This window comes from Pseudophryne corroboree, chromosome 2 (assembly GCF_028390025.1).
Source record: "Pseudophryne corroboree isolate aPseCor3 chromosome 2, aPseCor3.hap2, whole genome shotgun sequence".
In the NCBI taxonomy this organism is placed as follows: domain Eukaryota; kingdom Metazoa; phylum Chordata; class Amphibia; order Anura; family Myobatrachidae; genus Pseudophryne; species Pseudophryne corroboree.
In genome coordinates, this window is record NC_086445.1 from 906,622,612 (window position 1) to 906,640,803 (window position 18,192).

At 45.3% G+C, this 18,192-nt stretch overlaps 1 protein-coding gene across 3 annotated transcripts in view; it reads right to left on the reverse strand.

The window, feature by feature from the left end:
- MYO1C (myosin IC) overlaps positions 1-18,192 on the reverse strand; it is a 269,503-nt gene that overhangs the window by 91,004 nt on the left and 160,307 nt on the right. For all 3 annotated transcript variants that reach the window (XM_063956082.1, XM_063956080.1, XM_063956081.1), the window contains exons 3-5: positions 16,887-17,002; positions 5,901-6,099; positions 5,553-5,633 (exon numbers count right to left, since the gene is read on the reverse strand). In XM_063956082.1, the coding sequence (XP_063812152.1) occupies positions 5,553-5,633; positions 5,901-6,099; positions 16,887-17,002 (396 nt within the window). The remainder of the gene's footprint in view (positions 1-5,552; positions 5,634-5,900; positions 6,100-16,886; positions 17,003-18,192) is intronic.

Here is an 18,192-nt window from a genome sequence, read left to right on the forward strand (position 1 = left end):
GATGTCCTAAAGCAGTTTCTCCTAAGAATGGGGCCATTCCGGAGTAGCCAGGAGAATCAGACGCCCAAAGGAAGCATCCTGAGAGGCAAAGGTATCAAAAGAATAAAACCTCAGGAATGTAAACCTCTGCAATAGTCATGCAAAGCCACCTGGATAGCTTTTGTTTACTAGCTGGCCAACCTCGCTTATAGAATCCATACAGGACAAATGGGGAAGCCCATTTTCCGTTTTGAACGTCCTGCCAACTGAGGAAGTCTGCTTCCCAGTTGAGGATTCCTGGCAGAAACACAGCTGAGGTGGATGGAAGGGGAGTCTCGGCCCAATGGAGCTAGCGCTCTACCTCCGCCATAGCCAGATGGCTGCAAGTGCCCCCTTGATGATTTAGACGGGCAACTGCGGTGGAGTTGTCAGACTGAATCTGAACAGGCCTGCCCTGGAGGAGATCCTGAGCCTGAAAGAGAGCTCTGTAGACCGCCGAAGTTCCAGGACATTCATTGGCAAGAAACTTTCAGCTGGAGTCCACCGACCATGAAAGATGCGTGGACCGGTTACTGCGCCCCATTCGCGGAGACTGGCATCTGTGGTGAGGACCACCCAATCCAGAATGGCTGTCCTTTGTCCAAGTGTGACGTCTGCAGCCACCAGGTGAGAGACTGACGCACCACCAGAGACAGTACTATAGTCTAGGTCCTGATCCGATGATACTGCCTGTTCCACTTGGAAAGGATCAGATGTTGTAGGGGCCTGGAGTGGAACTGGGCATACTCCACCATATCGAAAGTAGAGAATATGGACCCCAGAACCTCCATTGCTGAATGTATGGACACACAGGTATTACGTAGTAAGTTGCGGACCCTTGACTGTAGTTTAGCAACTTTGTCCGCTGGCAAGATGAGGTTCTGTTCCTGTGAATCCAGGAGAGCCCCTAGATGCAGCATTCATTGTGAAGGGACAAGTGAGGACTTTTCCTAATTAATCAGCCACCCATGAGTTTGTAGAAAGGCAACGGTTATTTGAACATGGTGGTGCAAAAATAAGATTTTACTTACCGGTAAATCTATTTCTCGTAGTCCGTAGAGGATGCTGGGACTCCGTAAGGACCATGGGGAATAGACGGGCTCCGCAGGAGATAGGGCACTTTAAGAAAGCTTTGGACTCTGGGTGTGAACTGGCTCCTCCCTCTATGCCCCTCCTCCAGACCTCAGTAAGGGAAACTGTGCCCAGAGGAGATGGACAGTACGAGGAAGGATTTTTGTAAATCTAAGGGCGAGATCCATACCAGCCACACCAATCACACCGTATAATTTGTGATACACTACCCAGTCAACAGTATGAACAACAACATAGCCGCGGTTCAACCGATAAACTATAACATAACCCTTGTGTAAGCAACAACTATATACAAGTCTTGCAGAAGGAGTCCGCACTTGGGACGGGCGCCCAGCATCCTCTACGGACTACGAGAAATAGATTTACCGGTAAGTAAAATCTTATTTTCTCAGACGTCCTTGAGGATGCTGGGACTCCGTAAGGGCCATGGGGATTATACCAAAGCTCCCAAACGGGCGGGAGAGTGCGGATGACTCTGCAGCACCGATTGAGCAAATATGAGGTCCTCCTCAGCCAGGGTATCAAACTTGTAGAACTTTGCAAAGGTGTTTGAACCCGACCAAGTAGCAGCACGGCACAATTGCAATGCCAAGACCCCTCGGGCAGCCGCCCAAGAAGAGCCCACTTTCCTAGTGGAATGGGCCTTAACCGATTTAGGCAATGGCAAACCTGCCGTAGAATGCGCCTGCTGAATCGTATTACAGATCCAGCGAGCAATAGTCTGCTTTGAAGCAGGAGCGCCAACCTTGTTGGCCGCATACAGAACAAACAGAGCTTCAGTCTTCCTGATTCTAGCCGTTCTGGTCACATAAATCTTCAAAGCCCTGACCACATCCAGGGACTCGGAATCCTCCAAGTCCCGTGTAGCCACAGGCACGACAATAGGTTGGTTCACATGAAAAGATGAGGCCACTATTGGCAGAAAGTGAGGACGAGTCCTCAACTCTGCCCTATCCACGTGAAAAACCAAGTATGGGCTTTTATAAGATAAAGCCGCCAATTCTGAAACACGTCTTGCCAAAGCCAACAACATGACCACTTTCCACGTGAGGTATTTAAACTCCACAGTTTTGAGTGGTTCAGACCAAGGTGACTTGAGGAAACGTAACACCACGTTAAGATCCCAAGGCGCCACCGGAGGCACAAAGGGAGGCTAAATATGCAGCACACCCTTAACAAAAGTCTGTACTTCAGGAAGAGAGGCTAATTCTCTTTGAAAGAAAATGGATAAGGCCGAAATTTGGACCTTTATGGACCCTAATTTTAGGCCCAAAGTCACTCCTGTTTGAAGGAAGTGAAGTAGACGGCCCAAATGGAACTCCTCCGTAGGAGCGGCTCTGGCCTCACACCAAGAAACATATTTTCGCCATATACGGTGATAATGTTTTAACGTCACATCTTTCCTAGCCTTGATCAGGGTAGGAATGACCTCCTCCGGAATCCCTTTTTCCGCTAGGATCCGGCGTTCAACCGCCATGCCGTCAAACGCAGCCGCGGTAAGTCTTGGAACAGACAGGGCCCCTGCCGCAGCAGGTCCTGCCTTAGAGGAAGAGGCCACGGATCTTCTGTGAGCAACTCTTGCAGCTCCGGATACCAAGTCCTCCGTGGCCAATCTGGAACAATGAGGATTGTTCTGACCCTGCTTATTCTTATTATTCTCAACACTTTGGGTATGAGAGGAAGAGGAGGAAACACATAGACCGATCTGAGCACCCAAGGTGTCACCAGAGCGTCCACCGCTACCGCCTGAGGGTCCCTTGACCTGGCGCAATACCGCTTTAGCTTTTTGTTGAGACGGGATGCCATCATGTCTATTAGTGGCAGTCCCCACCGACCCGTGATCTGTGCGAAGACTTCTTGATGAAGACCCCACTCTCCCGGATGCAGGTCGTGCCTGCTGAGGAAGTCCGCCTCCCAGTTGTCCACCCCCGGGATGAAAACTGCTCATAGCGCGCTTACATGGCCTTTCGCCCAGCGTAGAATCCTGGTCGCTTCTGCCATGGCCACTCTGCTCCTCGTTCCGCCTTGGCGGTTTATATGAGCCACTGCCGTGACATTGACTGATTTAGAACCGTTTTTTTCCGAAGCAATTCCTCCGCTTGACGCAGGGCGTTGTATATGGCCCTCAACTCCAGGACGTTGATGTGGAGACAAGTCTCTAGATTTGACCAGAGACCTTGGTCTAGTAATATCCCCTAATTTTCCTGTCTGCGCTTCCTTATGGGAGGAAGCCGACGGTATAGGTAATGTGTAGGAGCGCACCAGACATGCCACATGAACATCCACTGAAGGGGGAATCTCCCATTTAGCTCTTTGCTAGTGGTAAAGGGTAACGAGATGCCAGTCCTCTTAGGCACTGGGAACTTCTTACTAGGAGCATTCCAAGCTTCCTGCATGAGTTAAGCATAATACTCAGAGTGAGGGAACTCGGCCTTAACAACCTTCTGAAGCTTCTGAAGTTTTAGGCGCAGACCCTAGTTCTTCCTCCTCAAATACCAAAACAGACTTAACTGCCCTCACAAGGCCCGTCACATCCACCGAGAAATGACAATCCTCCTCACACAAGGGAGACCCAGGGAGAGAGGTGTTCAATTCTTCCTCTGGGGACTCCACAGAGTCTGACCGCTGTGTAGACTGTGAGGATAATACAGAGCGCTTATGCGCCGTACTCATCTGAGGACGGTCTGCCTGCAACAACTGTTGAGAGGCAGCCGCCGCTTGGTCTGAGTACACAAATGGGTTCATCCATGGAGGATACCGTGGGGCCTGCATGAGGCAATTGCTGCGGTAACTCCATATTAGGCGGCAAATAAGGAGGCGCCGTGGTCCACTATGCGCGTTAACACCTGTGCAAGAGGCCACCCAGGGTGATTCCTGCACAGGTGCTGGTTGAAGCAGCCGTTGTGGGTTTGACACAGCATTTCACACAGAAACGTCCTGCACAAAGTCCTGTGGAGATATTGCTGCCGCACTGGTCTTACATGAAACCAGCACAGGGGCAAAATTATCCTCTTGTTACTTTTGCCTTTGGAAGACATTGTAACCGGATAACTAGAAGCTAAGCACACACAATGTACAGCTTTAGCAATTGCAAATGTGACTGCCTTCACAAAACACAAAGTAATTGTGAAGTACAACAGCCTTGAGCACCTGTAATCAGGGCTTTTTTAAAAGAAACTTTAAAGGGATAGATATAACTGACAGATAGTAACGCAGTCAGACAGCAGCGCTAGCACAAGTCACATACAATGCAAGTAAATAACATGCATATATAACCTGGCCCTGAGGGAAAGGTATACAAGGAGACAGAACCCAGCTGTTCCCATTTGGAATGTGGCTCGGAAACTCTAATAAGAAAAGCATGTGGGGGAAGGGCAGGCCAGAAACGAGAAACCCAACAGTGGAATCTGGCTCTGGGCTGGGGGAGGGGCTGCTGGGAGAGTGCTTACCTCCCCTGGCTGTAGGGTTACCACATCATCCCTTTAATTCTGGACACATTATTTACACAGGTTCTGTGGCTGGCTTACTTCAAGACTCCATTTCTCCTGATTTTAAACAGCCACAGAACCTGTGTAATTAATGTGTGTCCAGAATTAAAGAGATGAGGTGGTAACCCTACCTGGCTGACATCAACCACCAGGTACACCGGCCTTCATTAGCCCCAGCGCCGGTATATAAATACGCCCTGGTGGCCTAGTGTAACCCATAGCCGCAGCCAGGGTTCACATCAGCGCCTGTGGTCCGTCTCCCAGAGACCAGAGGTATGGACTGCACGTATTGTGGGTCCCGCGAATGAGAGCCCACCTTACCTGTCCCCCCCCCCCCCATTCTCCAGCTGCAGTCCGGGGCCCTGGACACTACCAGCGTGGCGACCAGGAAAAAACCCTGCTGGAATAGTCAGTCTCTCAGACTCACTGACATTGCGGCACCAGTGGGGGATCGTTGGAGCACTCAAACAGACTCCCAGCGCTTGATCACTCATTCATTAAAACAATACAAAAATTATTTATTTTCTTTAGCTGTGTGAAAGGTGCTCCAGCTTCTGCCAGCACCAACACTAAAACTGGCTTCCCTAGACCAGGGGCGGGGTATATGAGGAGGAGGACCAGAGCATCCTGGGAGCTAAAAGCTTAACTGTGTTGTGCCCAGTTGACTCCTACTATCCACACTCCCAATGTGGATCACTATGGACCCTGGTGAAGAAAAAACATTCACACATTTTCATTATCATCAGTTTAGACTTTAAATCAGGGGTGCTCAGCAGACGGCACTCCAGTTGTGGAACTACACATCTCAGCTTGTGTGTAACTATAGTGGGTGTAAGGGGTGCCATTGCTGTGGGGCCCAGAGACTTAGTGGTACATACCCCCAGGTTATAAATTCATAAAAAACACAAACAAAATGTAGATAACTCAATTATAAGCACACCACTTAAAACTAACCTTATAATCAAACTGCACATCCATATATTTTCCAAAGCGACTGGAATTATCATTCCGTAAGGTTTTTGCATTGCCAAATGCCTGGAAAAAAACAAAAACCTATATTATTACAGCTTTCAGGTAGTCAGCGACAGTCACTGAACATAAAGCCATGGTTTGAATATGATGCAATTCTTTAGCAACACCTATGATGTTCTCACAGGAATAAATACAATTGCTCATTGCTAGGGTTTCCATGGCATCTAGACTGTATTTGGAGAAACACACCTTACTGTGACACCAGAAAACACAGTGGCTCCATCTTTATCAGTAGATAGGAAGTTTGCTCAGCTTATCACTCATTCTCACCTCTAGAACAGGATTAGACTGCAGAAGCCGATCTTTCACAGTTTCCACCTGATCGCTGGCAGGACACGTGACAGCATAGTACTGAAGTATCTTCTTGCTGGCCTCAGTCTTTCCTGCCCCACTCTCTCCAGATATAAGTATACACTGGTCTTTCCTCTCTGTTCGCAGGGAGCGGTAAGAATTATCTGCAATGGCGTAGCTTTATAAAAAAAAATAAAAAATAAAATGTAAGCAAAAAAAATAAAAAATCACAAGACAAAAAAAAAACAATAATATTGGTAATAGGGGCAATGAAATGCTCTTGCATTGCGTTAAAGCCTGGAATTGGTCTAACGCCTTAATCCTGTAGAAAAGAGACTGCCAGATTAGTTTTGTACTATCTTCCATCAGACAGTGGATACTAAGGCTTTGTTAACCCATAGTTTAAAAACAAGGCCAAAAGCAATTGAAAATGACCTGGTCCTAGAAACACAGAAAAGAAAAGTGCATGCAGCATTGTGCATTTTCTTCTTTGTTTATCTATACCAAACACAATATCCCTCTATATTATATTCAAAACAAATACAATTCTGCAGCACAGTAGTGGCAGTGGGCAGCTGCCATGTTCACTTTCCATGACTAGTAAAATACATCAACTCATCCTTAGTTACCTTATTAAGTCACTTCATTAAATAGTGAATCTTTAAACAAACGACCCAGAAGGATACACTCATTCTAAAGCGACCTGAAGGCACCATGAACATATTTTCTTCAAATAAAGTAAATATTAAAATGTACTGAAACAAGATTGATCGTTGCTGTGAAATGATTCTTGCAGCATCTCCGAGCTGTCCAGCAGCCAAGCAGAGAGCATAAAGTGATTCCTCACAGTTCAGAAGTAATACAGTAGAAACACCAAGTACTCAAAGCTGTTTGAAAGCCCCTCACATCCAGCCTACATCCAGACACAATCATTTAAAATAACCATAGGATTTTATTAGAAGTTTAAAGTAACAAAATAAAAATAGAGATAAAAGATAAACCAATCTACAAAACCACATTATACTGAAAATCTAACAAAATAAACAAAAGACTGCCTATATCAGGTGAAAGGGGGGGGGGGGGGGGGTTCATATTATTTTGGGATCAGAGAGGAATACCAGGGGATCACTGGTTATTCACAAAATTTGTACCCCAACATTTATGCTGATACGTCACATGTCCTGTTACTCTAGAAATACAATCCAGTCTGTAAGCACAAATGTTACTTGCTTTAAAATAAAAAAAAGATTGGCAAATAGTTTTGTGACACTGCTAACACTTACAGTTTGCCTATACAATAAACCGCAGATTGCTGCCATTTTACAATGATTTGGGCACCGTACTAAAGCAATATATTCTGTAAATCATACCCCAAGATACAAATCAACCTTAGACGTGACCTTGACAAAACACATAGTTACAGGACGTGTTCGTAGGCCTAAACAGCAGTCCCACGATTGCTACCATGCACTGTCCAATGCCTCAAGCCTAGCAGTGTAATGGGCAACTGGATACACTTTAACCGCTACATGCACAACTATCTGTCTGTCAAAAAGGGCCACACATTATTAATACTCGGAATAACGCAACATCTAACACAATTTTTTTGCTAAAAATAAAAAACCCACGAAACTGCTCAGCTGTTGGAGAGCCACCCGTCACTGGACTAACCATTACTTTGGAACAATGATGCACAATAAATCTGTGAAATGTGCATTAATTGGGCTTTCCTTCTCTTGAACTGTAGTTCAAGCCATTTTATTTTAAAAGTGATAGAAATTTTGAAAAATAAAACCCCAACACTAAGAAATAAAATTAACTTTCGTAAAGAAGTTAATAGCACCAAGGAGAATAAAGCATACTAGACCCTAATCAGGTCACATGCTGCTCTAGTCTTCCCCATTGCACTAAATCTATTAGCGCTTCCAATAATGTAGGTCTATAGTCCGTTCATCAAAACAATGAAATCTAAAAATAATACACTCCCCTGTTTCAGAGCCTGTTACTATATGCAGGATGGGGCAGCTGCTTATATTGTGGGGTACGTCTCTGGGCAGGCACTATTGTGTTAAAAGGCTGCAAAAATCAGGCATTTAGCCTCAATATAAGACCCGATACTTCACCAACTGAAACAAAGGGGCCCTACACATTGAGCGAACCGCCGCCGAGATGCCCGACGGCGGAAACGGCCGACACGGCGGCGGGGGGGGGGCAGTGAAGGGGGGAGTGAAGTTTCTTCACTCCCCCCGTCATCTGGCTCCATAGAAGTGCAGGCAAATATGGATGAGATCGTCCATATTGGACTGCATGCACAGGCGACGGGGCACCAGCGGTGAATGAGCGCGGGTCCGCGCATCGTTCATCGCTGGTGCCTCCACACTCAAAGATATGAACGGTATCTCGTTAATTAATGAACGAGATTATTCATATCTTTGAGGATTATCGCCCAGAGTGTAGGGCCACGTACCTTCTGTTTAGCAGGACAAAGCTGTAGTATACTAGAAATTCATATTCCCGCTCATACTACAGACAACTTTAATCTTGTTCCACTAATTGTGGAGCTTCCTCCCTTGCTTTACAAATCACAAGAGATCGCAACTAGGGGACTAGCCAAAATCAGAATTATGGTCCGCCATAAGATCTTCTGTTTACCCTGCATAATTCTGGGTATTCCTCATCACTTAGTCAAATACACAGCTTAACCTCGTTCTTTATTTGAAAGAAAAAAAACCAACAAAAAACTTCAGTATATTATAGGTCCACTATATCCCACCATGTCATAGGATTCACCAGTTTGGGACAAATACAGTCATTTATACAGTCCTTTCCCCTTCTTTGCTGCGGTCTTCAGAGTCTATATTAATAATATACCAGATATTTATATAATGAATCTGGTTGACAGACGTGTGCTTTTCTTGAAGGATATACTTTGGCCAATCTTCTCTCACTGAGGAACGGAGAACTAGACTTTACTTACTGTACAGTCTTTTTATACGCAGTTACAGATCATTTTGTACAGGAATGTGTTTTATTAGGAGAGTCCAATTCAGCTATCCTAAAATATTCCAATTTCTATTCTTCTCACAACTCTGTGAAAGCCTTATTGGCAAGTAGTATAATTGTATCACAAATCCTTGAACATTTATTAACCCCCTGAAGTACATGCTCAAAGGACACAGGTCATTGTCCTCAATATGCAGTAAGAGTTAGTCATCTGTACAAGCTACATGGAAACTAGACTGAAGCTGTATTTTCAACCACATAAATATACGTTATGGTAAGAACTTACCGTTGATAACGTGATTTCTCTTATGTCCACATGTATCCACAGGATAACATTGGGAAATTGTGGAGCGACAGCGAAAATGGCACAAACACGGTCACAAGCTTTCTGGCCTCCCAGAATGCATTGGGGCCTTCACCATATAGTCCCGCCCACTGACTCAGTCAAATCAGTTCTTTCCACAGCGATTTTAGGCAGGAACATCAGGTAGAGACCTGTTTCGGCGATAAGAACACACATGCAAGTATCTTAAGTGGTTCAAACAGAGGACCCTGGAGAAATTTAAGGACTAAATTCAAATCGCAGGGAGCTGCAGGAAGAACAAATGGAGGTTGAATATGTACTACTCCTTGAAAAAACGTACGTACATCCTGTAAATCAGCAATCTTGCTGAAACCATACAGTTAACGCTGATACTTGAACCCTCAAGGAAGCAACTTTCAAACCTTTATCCAATCATGCTTGAAGGAAATCCAAAATCCTGGACACTTTAATAGATCTCGGATTGACATTTTTTCCAGTAAACCAATAAATATAGGCTTGCCATATTCTATGATACACACCGGCTGAAGAAGGCTTTTTTGCTCTAAGCATAGTTTGGATTACTTGTTTTGAAAATCCTTTAGCCTATAAGATAGAGGTTTCAACAACCACGCCGTCAAAGACAGACGATTCAGATGACTGTGACAACAAGGACCCTGCATTAGTAGATCTGGACGTTGAGGGAGCAGTATCGGTGCTTCCACAGACATTCTCAACAGATCTGTGTACCAATCCCTTCTTGGCCAAGCTGCAGCTATTAGAATCATTGCTCCTTTTGCTTGTTTTATCTTTCTCACTACTCTGGGTAACAGAAATATTGGAGGGAACAGATACGCCAGCTGAAACCTCCATTCTACTGACAGTGCATCTACAAGGACCGCTCCTGGGTCCCTTGTTCTCGATCCGTACCTTGGAACTTTGTTGTTTAGACGAGACGCCATAAGGTCTATCTCTGGTAGACCCCATCTGTTCACCAGTGTCTGAAACACTTCTGGGTGTAGTGCCCATTCGGTTTCCTGAATGGTGTGCTGACTGAGAAATCCGCTTCCCAGTTTAGTACACCCGGGACAAATACTGCTGACAATGCTGGGAGATGGAGTTCCGCCCATTTTAGAATGGGAGTTACTTCCTCCATCAGTCTCTTGCTGTGAGTTCCTCCTTGATGATTGAGGTACGCTACTGCTGTCGCATTGTCTGAGCGAATCTGGACTGGTCTTCCTTGCAGACTGTCCTTTGCCTGAACTAGAGCCAAGTAAATGGCCCTTATTTCCAACAGATTTATCGGCAGGCGACTTTCCCTTGCGGTCCATTTTCCCTGGAACCATAGGCTTCCGAGTACCGCCCCCCAGCCTTGCAGGCTGGCATCTGTTGTCAGGACTTGCCACTCTTTTATCCAAAAGGGTCTCCCCTTGTTTAAATGGTCTGTCTGTAGCCACCACGCTAGAGACCTTTTTACGTTTACTGGAAACTTTATCATCTGCTTTTTTATCGTGTGATGATTTCCGTTCCATTTGATCAGAATAAGGTGCTGCAATGGTCTGGAGTGGTACTGCGCATATTCCACCATGTCGAAGGTTGATACCATCAGACCCAACAGTCGCACTGCTGCATGGACTGACATTGTCTGGACGTGCAACGCTTCCTGAGCCATGACCTGCACCTTGACTATCTTTTTCTCTGGTAAGAGAACTTTCTGTAGGTCTGAATCCAATATGGCCCCCAAATTAACCATCCGCTGTGACGGATTCAGAGACGACTTTTCCCAATTTATGAGCCACCCGTGTCTCTGTAAACAAACTATTGTCTGTTGAAGATGGCTCAAAAGTACATCCTGCGAATGTGCTAGGATTAACAGGTCGTCGAGGTATGGGAATATTCTTATCCCCTGTTTGCGCAGACAAGCTGCCATAACCACCATGATCTTGGTAAACACCCTGGGTGCTGTAGCTAGCCCGAAGGGCAGAGCTTGGAACTGAAAATGTTCCTGGAGAATAGCAAACCTGAGGTAACACTGATGCGACAGTGCTATAGGCACATGTAGGTAAGCATCCCGTACATCTAGAGATACCATGTAATCTCCCGGTTCCATAGCCAACATTATGGAGCGTAACGTCTCCATGTGGAACTTTGGGATCCAAATGTATTTGTTCAACATTTTCAGATTGAGAATTGGTCGATATGACCCATTTGGCTTCTGGATTACAAATAGATTGGAGTAAAACTCCTGTCCCCTTTGTGATGGAGGTACTGGGACAATCACACCTGACTGCAGTAATTTTTGAACTGCTTCTTGCAGGGCATTGGCCTTCAACTCTATACGAGTCGGGCTGGTGCAAAAAAATATTTGAGGAGGCTGCCTCCTGAATGGGAACCCATACCCCTGAGATACTACCTTCTGCACCCAAGCATCTGCTGTTGACTGTTCCCATAGGTGTGCAAAATGAAGGAGTCGGCCCCCAACCCTGGAATCCTCCAGGCGGAGGCCCGTCTCTTCAGGCTGATGATTTCTGTTCAGGTTTGGAAGCTGGCTTTTTGTTAGCCCACTGCTTCCTACCCCTGGATTTAAACTGGGGTTGCTTAGGCTCCTCTTTAGCTTTCGCTTTGCCAACGAAAAGAGCAAAATTTTAAACCCTTGGACTTAGGGTTATAGGTAGCCGGAAATCTGACCTTTTTCGATTCAGCCTCTGATTCTAGGATATCCGATAAAGGTTTTCCAAATAATATATTACCGACAAAAGGCAATGCTTCCAATTCTTTCTTGGATTCCGCATCTGCCTTCCAGGCACGTAGCCAAACTGCTCTGCGAGCGACTACTGTCAAGGCTGAAGCTTTAGAAGCAACTGTACCTACAACAATTGCTGCTTCTTCCAAATACTGGGCAGATTGTCTTAAACGGCAAAAACGATCCTCTTGCTCCCTAGTAAGAGAAGGGATGTCATTCTCTAGTTCCTCTATCCATTCGCCCATTGCCTTTGCTACCCAGGCCGAAGCCATAGCAGGTCTTACCACTGCTCCTACTAGAGAAAATATATTTTTCAAAAGGCTATCTACCCTTCTGTCTCTGACATTATATAGTGAGGTAGATGACAGTGGTAAAGCAGATTTATGCACGAGTCGCAGAACATGTGCATCTACTTTTGGAGGAACTTTTCTTTTCGAACAATCCACAGCTGGAAATGGATAATAAGAATCCCATCTTTTAGGAATCTTATACTTTTTACTGGGCGCCGCCCAAGACTCATCCATCATTTCCGTCAGCTCATCTGACGCTGGGAATTCAGCTTTCACTGATTTTGTTCGTTTAAATACAGGTGCTTTAACTTTTAACACTGTCTTGGCTGGCTCTTCCAACGAGAGAACAGCCTTCACAGCATTAATAAGTTCAGCTACATCTTCTGAACTAAAACTGCGACTGATCATCATACGGAGTATTCAAATCTATTGTATCATCATCCGATGTATCATCTTGTGTAGTCTGCAACATAGACGTATCTGTCTTAGTCTTACCTGTCCCTTGGTTGCTTGTAGAGGCTACTGGAACCAAGCCATAGGAAGGGAGCTGCATGTATGGGTTCATAGTGTAACTTAACCCTTGAGGTGGTGCTACCGGAGTTAACTTGTCCGCTATAGAAGATAGAGTCTTTGCGAACATATTCCATGGTGGCTCTGTTGGTGGTTGAACCAACTCCTGTTTTTTACTTTGCTGAAAAGCGAAACAGTTTGCACACAAACCCTCATAAGTGACTAATTGATTCATATCAACTACCCCTGACTTTCAAGATAAGCATGTTAGGGCTGTAGGAGTGCTTGATAAATTATCCTCATCACTTTTGCTGCTCACAGACATGGTAATAATCTGTTATTGACTACACAATTTGTGACTGAAAATCACCCTATATGTAAATATATAGAGGTGAGATCAATCTGACCACAGTGCACCTGATTTGAGGGTCAGAACAGGACTGACATTACACAGAAAAGTCAGCACACATAATAGCAGTCAGTCACATGTTAAAGCATTAGACATTGCCATATGAGAATACAACCTCCATAATAACTTATACATAAGTAGGAAAATTGTACTTCTGTTTTTAACTGGTTCTTTTTTCAACATAACATGCAGAAAACACAGTAATATACAGGTCTCATATGCAATAGGTACTAAAAATTAACTTTCATACTAAGAAGTAGAGAGAATTTTTAGTACTGTAAACCCTGCCTCCAGAGAGCGGGATACAGGGAGACTCACCACACTTCCATATCCAAGCAAATACGCTCGTAAGACGCTGAGTGGATTCAGACGCTACTGATGTACACTACTGCTCTTGATAACGGATAACGGACACAGACGCTCACTGACGGACACGGACGCTGAGCGACTTCCACGTGTATGCAGACGCTAAGGCCTGCGACTCGGTCTGGGCGGGATCTCTAGTGTACACAACCGCAGCATCTAAGCTGCGACCGAGTACCCTCGTGGTAGCGTCTGAGCCGGAAGTGAGGTCATTTAGTTCATGAAACGAGAGACGCGCAGAAACTGGCCATGAACTCAGAGGAGGGGCGGCCAGGAGAGCGTCTGAATCCCCCTGTTGACTTAAACTCCCAGGATCGCGGCCTCTACCTAGTCCTGGCGCCTATGATCCCCGGAGCGTAGCGCTGTCACACTCGAGATGTTCGGCGCATCAACACACTGTTTGTAGTCTCCACCAAATCAGTGTAGCTGTGTCCTGACCCCTCTAGTAAGAGGAAGTCCATAGACTCACAGTCTCCCCATGCTCCGGCCACAGCCTGGTTACGTCTGCTGGACCTGCTAGAACATCCGACACAGACGCCCGTCGAGACAACACTAATACCCGAAGGTAAGCGTTGTTGCGACCCGGTGAGGAGTTGTTGGAGCGACTCTTTCTAGTATGCGTTTAAGACGCTGTTAAGAGAAGTCGCTCAAAAAACAATATAGTAAGTCTATAAAAATAAAATAATAACAAAAGCTTGAGGTTGCTACTCTCAGCAGCCCTGCGACCATGCGGCTTCCTGCCGCACCAAGCAAAAAACGGATTTGACTGAGTCAGTGGGCGGGACTATATGGTGAAGGCCCAATGCATCCTGGGAGGCCAGAAAGCTCGTGACCGTGTTGGTGCCATTTTCGCTGTCGCTCGACAATATCCCAATGTTATCCTGTGGATAATCCTGTGGACCCAGCCAGAGAAACATATTTTACCCCCAGTCTTCCTTGGTATCCGGTCTTTAGGTTGATAGCACTCATTAGGTTGTCCACTATTGGTCGACATGGTCACTAGGTCGACATGAGTTGTTGTTTTTTAAATACTTTTTTTTAACTTTACCATACTTTACAATACACGTGGACTACAATTGGAAACGGTAACCTGTGCCGGGCACAGCGGTAGCGGAGCGAGGCACCTTGCCCGAAGCATGGCGAGCGAAGAGAGCCATGCGAGGGGACACAGTGCACTAATTGGGGTACCCGGTCACTTTATGGAGAAAATGACCCCCCCCCCCCAAAAAAAAAAAAAAAAACAACCCCTCATGTCAACCTTTACCATGTCGACCTAATGACCGTGTCGACCTATTTCAGGTGTCAACCTAGTCACTTTTGACCATTAGTGGTCAACCTAAAGCCTGTCGACCTAGTTACTGTTGACCCTATGATCCACACCCGTCTTCCTCTTTGTGTTAGAAGAACCGCAGGGAAAATGCAGACCTAGCTCAGTTGTTCTCCAAAGATCACTATGGTCCGCAGTGTTCAAACTAATATCTGCAACCTACATGTATTGTTTTTTTGCTGTATTCATTCTACCTGCAAAAATGGCACACCCGTATTGGTTATTGTACTTGTTTTTTTTCTACAACTGTGAGCGCTCAATATAATTTCTTTTTTCTTTTCTTTTCTTTTTTTTAAAGAAGATACCAGAGTTTACCCTAAAGACTGGAGCGAAGATGTATCAGACTTTCCATAGCGATAAACTGGAAAGGTTGATCATAGTAACCAATCATCTTCTAGCTACAATTAATCTAGCACAGCCTATGAAATGACCAAAGCTATTGGTTGCTATAGGCAACGTCTCCACTTTATTTCTCCCCAGGAAGAGACAGATGGAATATACACTAGGGAAAATCTCGACATCTACAGACCAAGCTTGGAAATCCCTGTTCACCCCAAACCTCTGCCTTAGAATTGGGAGCACCAGTCTCCCTTACACTTAAACTGTTGTCTACATTTTAACTTGCATGTAGCCCACTCAACAACAACAAAAACAGACAAGCTAGGAATGGTGGGAGAAAGTTCCATTTTACATATAAATACACAAATTCTTTTGTGCTTTAGGTCCAGTGTAACCTAGCAGCAAGTAAAATAACAGAGAAACACTGGTCAAAAATAACACATGAGCAGTTGCGGTAGGAAAAGAATAGGCCAACTCAGAAAAACATACTTTCCAGATTATCAGGATGGAGCAGCGAAAACCAGCCTGTTACAGGGAGGAAAGATTCCACAAGACTAACAGTATTGGAATTTTTCCACTGAGCAATTTGACTGGCTACAGCAACTCCCGTGAATAACAAAGTGTAGCCTTCACATTCTGCAAAGCACTGCAGAATATACATAGGGAGGTGCATTGCACTCATAGCATTTGGTGTACTCCTTAACTGAGTGTTGTAGAGATGGAAGGAAGCCATTTACTGGACTGTGACATGTGTTCAGCTTCCTGGGTGCAGAATTTGGAGTGTGATTTATCATGATGCTTATGACTCACAATATCCTAGCTATACTGCTAAACTAATGTTATACTGCATCATAAGCGTCAATGCAGAGTTGCATGCAAGTACACTTTGAGGAGAATTATTGTGTTATTCCTATACTCATCCATTCAGAGAGTTCACCAACAAGTTACATTTCCAGTTGGATCCAATGAAAAAGGGCAGAGAAGTTCTTATCGGCCATCAAATTCTGTGTTTCAATGTAAATGGATAGGATGCGGTTATATGACCGGCGGTCACATTATTGGTCACATCAGTATCCCGAATGCTGAATAGCCTGCTGGTCGTCATGCCGAACAACAGGGACTATTCCCACTACTGGGTGTCCACAACATCCACAGAGTGGGAATAGAACCTGTGGTGAGCGCAACGAGCCACCGAGCCCATAAGGGGCTTTGTTGCGCTCGCCCCCACCATCTAAAAGTTGGCATCCCGGTGCCGGTACCCGAACCCAACCCAACTGGATAGCAATGGGGCATCTGTACATAGGCAAAGCTCAGTGAGGTCATCTACAGTTTTTATGGTGTACAGAGATTCATTTTTTTTTATATGTATCTCTTGCACCAAGGATAGGGATGATGCAAGTGCGTACGGTTAGTGAGGATGGTTATAAAACCAAGTGTTTGGATAGGGACAGCCCGGTGGCATAGATGTGTACAACCCTGTATATGGACGAATATGCACATTTAGCGTCACGCACGCAATGCAAGTGTAATTATGGCCGACTTAAGTAGAACTCTGAATCGGCCCCACAGTTTCAGTTTGTCGCTCACAGTGGAATCCAATTTACTCTGAATCAAAGTAGATTTAAACAACTGGGGCATCCATCTCATGTATAACCGAGGCTTTGAGACCGTTTTACTTACATATGAGGAGACACTTCATAGAAACTAACCCCCCGATATCTTTCCATGTGCTGCTTGCTGTATATCTCCAGCTCTTTGTATGGGTTGACCGACACCAACACGGATCCAATGTACGTCTGTGAAGAAAACAAGCAAATGATCAACTCCAAACTACCAGCAAAGCCTCACAAAGGAGATTTAAATAATACAATCCCATAAAAAGAACACAGAAGAACAGTTTCATTCCATCATTAATCTGGACACGCTACAGTCACAGGACACTCTGATTAAGGTAAATGAATGGTACTGTCACAAAACTACTATCTTCTCTCTATGCTATTTGGTAGCTGGGGCATTAATTGGTGATTTTATAAATGGTTAAGAAACATCACAAAACAAGCAGATTTACAAAAGTTCACAGGGATACGAACTACACAATCTCAAGGATAATAGCTTGATATCGACCTTTATAAAAAAAATATATATTTTTTGGGGGACAGTATTTGCTTAGAAAAAAAATTGTGGCAATACTGAGAAAATGTTTTGTCACAAGCCTCTTTCAGCAGATACAAAGCAAAGGTCAATTCACATCTCTTCACTTCTCAAAATACCTCCCAACTCAGGGGGTAATTCAGACAGGATCGCTGCAGGATCAGCGATCGCAGTCTGAACTACTATGCACAGTGCGCATGTGCAGCCAGTGAGATGCTATCAGCATCTCACTGGTGCGATCGCCTCTGCCTGATTGACAAGCAGAGGCGGTCGCGGGAGTGCCAATGGAGCGCAATCTGGACAATGTAGGCGTGTCCGGACCGTTGGAGGGGGGCGGGCCGCGGCGGCTGCGTGATGTCACACACGGCTGCTGCGACCCGGGATGCGACCAGTAGCTCCCTGCCAGAGCGCAGGAGCTGCCCAGGTAGGGGGCTACTTGTAAAGTACAAAAGCATTGCCGCTGTGCAATGTTTTTGTACTTGTGCGGGGAAGGGGGGGCCTGACATGTGGGGCGGACTAGCCCCGGGCTGAGCGTCACCCCGCATTTCAGAGTAAATGATCGTAGATGTGCTAAATTTAGCACATCTACGATCAACTCTGAATTACCCCCTCAACCTCTTTAACCTGGGTTTCAGATTTGTTTAATATCATTTGAGCTGCACCCCCTGTATGGAGTCCCCTTCTTTGCACAACAAGACTTTCCTGTAGCTCCCAAACTTTCAGGCATTTCCTGAAATCTTCAGACAAGCTTATCAATTTCCCTGTCCTGGCTAAGCTATTCTAATCAACAGTCCTCTACACAGTTCACACAAAACTTACATGTGTTTTTTTCTAT